We start from the raw sequence: 6,000 nt of genomic DNA on the forward strand, positions 1-6,000 counted from the left end.
TCTGATGTGCATATTTTATTCCTGGTGACTAAGAAAGTATAACAATAAGAGTAGAATTCAGTTTAAACTCGTATAAGACTATATAAAAGCTGTTTTTATAATAGTAAAATTCTTCTATAAATAATTTTTAACTTACCCGTTTGGAACGCAATTCACTGGTCAAAGGACTAGATTCTTCAGAGGTATTTTTATTCCCTGCTTTAAGTACATCAGGAGAAGGAACTATGAGTTTCAGGTAAATTTCCTTTTTGGCTTGATTTACCAAAGATAAAGGTTTCACATTGGACACCAATCCCGTAGACTGTATTACACTTGTGTGTTTGTTCACAGATTCCTCCTTTGCCTGAGAGCTTTGGAAAATAAATGGAAGCTGCTGTGACAAAACCTGAGGCTGCTTCTGCTGGGATTGGAATGATGAGTGAGTCTGGGATTCAGACACAAGAGGTAATGGCTGGTGTATTCTTTTTTCCTGGGCTTTTTCAGTTGCTTTCTGTCCTTCTGCTTTTGGGTCTGAAACACCATGTAATAGCACCTGTAAATACAAATTAAAAGGCAACTTCTTAACGTCTATTAAAACAAAGAGCATCAAGCAGTAAAACATGGAGGAAAAAAAGGGTACTTAAAAAAGTGTTCCTAATGACTTAACGACAGATATATAAAACTCACTAAAAAATACACAAAATGTTCCTTTAAAAATGTTTCACCACCTCCTTTTTTTTCTTATGCAAAAGGAAGAACTAAAGGCAATGATTAACTTTAAGCTTTATAGACTTTGAGAGTTAAGATAAGACAGTTAATTCCTAAAGTTGAATAATGTGTAGATATTGCCAATGAAATGATTTGTACCTACCTGGTTGTTACTTTTATGTTGTGCTTCACTCTCTGAATCAGAATCATCATCTTCACTTTCTTCAATACTTTGATCTTCTTCTTCTTCATCTTCCTCTAGATCATCTGAATCACTGCTACTAATGCCTTCACTTGATGTGTCTGATGATGTGCCTGAATCACTATCACTGTTGCTAGAACTCTCCATAGCTTTCTTCCTTGGTTTCTGGATAAAGACAAGATTTTTAACAAGACTTCTGTTTTTGGAAAAAATTCAAGTTTCAGTAAGAGCTATGCTCTTTTAATTTTTAACTGATATTTTCAATCTCAAAATATTTTTCTAAAATGTCATTTTAGAAAAAAGTAAAAAGTCACATGTTTTAAGGGTATTTATTCAACCAACTGATCAAATTAACTTATCTGACAGGAATTCTCCAGTAAAAAGTATAAACTCTGTTAATATGCTATACAGTATTCTGTACAGAATATTGAAAACATCAATATAGTGTGTATATATGTACATACGTATACATATATACACACTCATATGACTGCCATGCTTCAAAATATAGGACAGATTAAAAAGAGCAATTTATGATAAGGGTTACATACACTGATGTTCTACATTTAGCTTTTAGTCTTGTTTCTTTGTGCAAATAGTGAGTCAGTAGCCAAACACACCTTTCTAGGTGCTGGACTCCAATGAAGTCTAAGATGAGTCTCTGCCTTCAGGAAACTTACATTCTAGTGGTGGTGGTGGTGGACTAGACAGATTAATTTCAAAGCAAATAATCCCATATAGTAAAAAGTACTGGAGAGAAGATAAAATAGGTAGAAAAAGGCTTAAGGGGCTGCTTTAATTAGGGTCAAGGAATTTAAGTTTTTTAATATTTCTGAATCAAAAAGATAGAAAAATATGATAAAGAAGGAGATTCATTTCGGGAACATTTAAAATCCTATAGGACAATGAAAATCCAAAGCTGGAAAGGGACATTTGGTCGCATAAAAGGAAAGTTGTGTGTTTAAAGGACAGACAATGGTAGTGGATAAAAAGATGAAAAATAATGAGATGAATTATAACTAATAACTATATAACAATGAAAAAGTTAGAATTCTGCCAGTAGGAAGACTATAAAAGGAGAAATGTCAAAACGACAGAGCAACAAGATTGAGTACAATCCAAAGTTACTTAGGAACATTTCTATAGTGTTTGCTGGTAGATAAAATAGAGAACAAGATACAGAAAAATCAGCAATAAATTACAAAAGCAGCAAATTAGAAAAGTTATGGCCTTAATAGAAATACAGCCTTTCATAACTACTGGGTTTGGGGAATAAAAGACAGTAATACAACTCTACGACAGGATGCCAGGTTGAAGCCGTAGTTACAGATTGCAAACCTACACTCTTTCTCCTGTTATATTCTGTTTGCCATGGTACTGTGTTAACTGCTCCAAACTAGCAACTGTAATGCTTCCTCCACAGACACACCCTTCAATAAGCTAATATTTCCATCATTCCCTGAGCTACCTTCTTCCCTCACAGTAAAGCAGAAAGTGAATTGGAATAAAGGAAATCAAAGGATGAGAAACACCAAAGTAGAGACTAAAGGGAAACAATGGTAACATAATAACATTAAGTCCATCATTTATTTGGCAGAGAAACCGCTCCTTCTTTGCAACCAAAATCTGCTGTGAGTTTTCTAAGCACGTATAGAAAGTCATAAGGAAACTGAACTGAAGTTATCACTTTCGGATTTGGTAGAGGCTAAGTAAGGAAGGGAATGAGGGAGCTACCGTGATTTGGCAGAAAAAAATAAACTCCTATTTCAATGTCCAAGTAATCTGTATAGTTTTAATTTAAAGGCAGCATGACAGATGGGTCCTATACTCCCCAAGAGTGGGTCTAGAGGTGCGGGTTCTAAAGCTTTAGGGAGCATAATATTCAGCACAGAAGTTGCTGCAACCAGCAGATTCCTGGGTCCCAATTCCAAACAAGGCACAGGGATCTGTATGAAACAAGCCCTTAATGTGATTCTGGTGCAGATGGTCTTTGCAGAGCATACTCTGACAGTGTGCAAAGGGGTTGTGTTTTATAAGGTAACAAATTTAGTACCCATGTTAAAAGAAAAAAGTAGACATGAGTAGACAAGTCCAAGTATTAGAGAAAAAGAGAAAAATGAGTTTCAATATCACCATTTCCATCTCCTTGGTCCCTATTAACATGTGCGGGGGGTGAGGCTGGTCCTTTTGCCGGCTCACAATTAGGTACTCTGTCTTTTTTCTGTCATTTATACATTTAAAAAATGAGTCTTCTTAGGTTCATAAAAAAATGATCAAAGGAGAGTTTATTAATAATAAACTCCATCCCCCAACCAACCTGGGAAAGCTTTTCAGAACCCTCTCCTTGAACTTTCATTTCACTGTATATTTCTTTCTTTCAATAGCAAAACAAATACATATTCAAGGCTATTATATACCAGGCACAGTTGCTCTAGTCTCTGGGGATACAAGGGTGTGATAAACAGACAGTAACTCTGCTCTCATGGAAACAGGGAGAAGAGAATCAACAAACAATATAAATAAGGATTTTTCAGTGATAAATACCATGACTAAAACAGGATAATTGAGCAGACAGTGTGTGCTGGATGGACATTTAGATGTAGTTGTCAGGTAAGACTCTTCTGAGCTGAGACCTAAATGGAGAGCAAGAGCCAGTCATAGAAAGATAAAAGGGCCTTTCAAGACAGGGGAAACAGCAAAGGCAAAAGCCACGAGCTGGAAACAAGTTTGACATGTTCAAAGAATGGAAAAGTCAGCTAGACCTGCTACAGCACAGAAACATGGGAGAGAACAGTAGGAAATAAGGCTGGATGGACTGGCAGGGGTGAGACCACACATGGTCTTATGGGCAAGGATTTTATTCTTAGTGGGATAGGAAACTATTAGACAGAGTGATAACACAGGATGTTTTAAAACGATAAAAATCACTTATGTTTTTGAAAGACTGTTATGGCTGCTGTGGTAACAATAATTTGTATGGCAGCAGGAGTGGAACTTAACCTTGAATTGTCTTATTTTTTTCTCAACAGGCTGTATGTTAGTATATTTTAGTTTGTGTTGACTTACTTTAATTGTTTAATTTAAAATACTTATATTTATTCTAAATATACATGTAGACTATGTGAGGGAACTGGACTTAATCAATGATTTTCAATGAGTACTGCTGAGACAAGTAACCCTGCCTCCCAGGAGGGATTATCAAAATCAGCTGAAGAACATTTTTCAAACTACACATGAAAAGGGCTGATGAAGCAATTTTTTTTTGAGTTTTTAAAACTGAAAAACATTGGGTAATAAAAGTATAGGATTTTCTTCTTCAGTTTCAACTCCCTTCATCTTCATTTAACAACCTACTAACGCAAATTCATTCCAGACCATGTATTATCCAAAGATACGCTTCTGAAATCTTAAGTTCTGGTATCCCTCACATTGATAGTCAATCTCTCTCTAGTGTTACTTCTATGTAGATGTAAATCAACACCCCTATGGTACCTGGAATTTCTTTATATCATTAAAGAGGTACCTCTGCAAGTTTTTAATACCTGCTCCTGGAAATACTTTCTAATTTAACAGCACCAATTTTGTTTAGGAATGTCAATATTGATTCCTTAGTAGAACTAAGGACAGGATCTGTTTCAAATCCATTCCTCCAAAGTCTCGCCTTGTACCTTACGGAGGCACTAGAGATACTAGATGTTACTGGATTTAGCACTACTTCTAAGAGGTAGGATAGTGTAAAGTTTAAAAACATGGACGCTTAACTTTTAGAAATACATATAGATATAAATATATTCCATGATACGACGTCTACGACCGGCTTCTAAGTCCCATGGGAGCAAGGGATGGGCGGTGTTTTCAGACAGCGTCTGGCGTGCAGAGAAGCTAGAAGCAGTACGGAGACAGGCCTTTGGAGCTCGTACTAATGGGAATATGCCCTTGAAACAAATCATAAGGGAGAGGAGTAAAGAGCAGCTGAAGAGGAACAGGTGGAAAGTGTGACCCTAAAACCTGTGTCCCGGGAAGGAAACAACCAAGAGTCTTTTATCACATTTGCTCAAGTGCTCAGTGGGGTGGCTTGAAGAGGAAAGTAAATGTTTGTCTTGGGGCCTAAATAGAGTCCTGTCGAGTTTCTGTGATGGCTATCATTAGGCTTTGAGGCTTCACCAGGTGACCTTCCCCCAGACCCTCATATGTCTTGCTATGTGCTGGAAAACATTTATCTTCTGTTGAGAGGGAACTGAAAGATCTAGAGGAAGTATTTCTATAAAATATGCTGGGCAAAAGGGAAGAAACCTTTATTTGTTTAGCTGATCCTGGAAAATATATGGAGCTCAATGCTGTCTTGAGAAAGGACAAAGAAAAATTTGATAAAATAGTTCCTTGGGGTTAAAAATTGGAGCCTGGGAGGCATGTTGTTCAGATTTAAAGTTCAGATCAGCGCTATCTGCAATCAGTGACTACTCATACCTTGCTCCTGCTATGGTGTGTCACAAGCTTTTCAATTCCCTTATTATTGTAGCTGAGGTAATGGAGAAAGTGGTATTACAGGATCACAAACTTTTGACTCTCTTCCCCCAGAAAAATCAGGCCCTGAAAGTGTTTTTTATAAAATGTCGACGAAAAGACATTGCTCTAGTTATTATCTTTGTTTCCGAAATGTTTGCAGTTGATGCTAAGGCTTTAACTCAGAATAAACCAAGACTTCTCTCTCAAGAAGAAATTACCAATGGGAGCAGACCAAATTCACCAATACAGGTGCACTTACTAGAAATTCTGGATATAATGTGTTAGTTCCTGTAGCTGGAGGTATCTCAGCTTACTTGGTTGGATGAATGAAATCTGGACACAGTGGTGAACTATACTTAGGAAAGTTGAAATGTCACAGCTTCCCTGGCAGGATGTGGAAGAGGAAATCCAAAGGCTTAGAGCAACCAGAATACTGGAGTGAATTTACCATGTGCAATCTGCATACCCACCCTACTCCTGATCCTGCTTCTACAGCAGACAAGGTCTGGTCAGGAGGCAGAAACCACATTATCAATTTGAACAGGGAAATTTTATCATAAAGAAGCAACAACTAGTAACAGAATATGAACTACTAAGAGGGAAAG

The 6,000-nt window shown here is 37.0% G+C and overlaps 1 protein-coding gene across 2 annotated transcripts in view; it reads right to left on the reverse strand.

Moving 5' to 3' along the window:
* BAZ2B (bromodomain adjacent to zinc finger domain 2B) overlaps positions 1 to 6,000 on the reverse strand; it is a 128,545-nt gene that overhangs the window by 98,262 nt on the left and 24,283 nt on the right. For both annotated transcript variants that reach the window (XM_007446456.1, XM_007446457.1), the window contains exons 5-6: positions 851 to 1,054; positions 137 to 532 (exon numbers count right to left, since the gene is read on the reverse strand). In XM_007446456.1, coding sequence (XP_007446518.1) covers positions 137 to 532; positions 851 to 1,054 — 600 coding nt within the window. The remainder of the gene's footprint in view (positions 1 to 136; positions 533 to 850; positions 1,055 to 6,000) is intronic.

This window comes from Lipotes vexillifer, unplaced genomic scaffold (assembly GCF_000442215.2).
Source record: "Lipotes vexillifer unplaced genomic scaffold, Lipotes_vexillifer_v1.1 scaffold173, whole genome shotgun sequence".
Classification (NCBI taxonomy): Eukaryota; Metazoa; Chordata; class Mammalia; order Artiodactyla; family Lipotidae; genus Lipotes; species Lipotes vexillifer.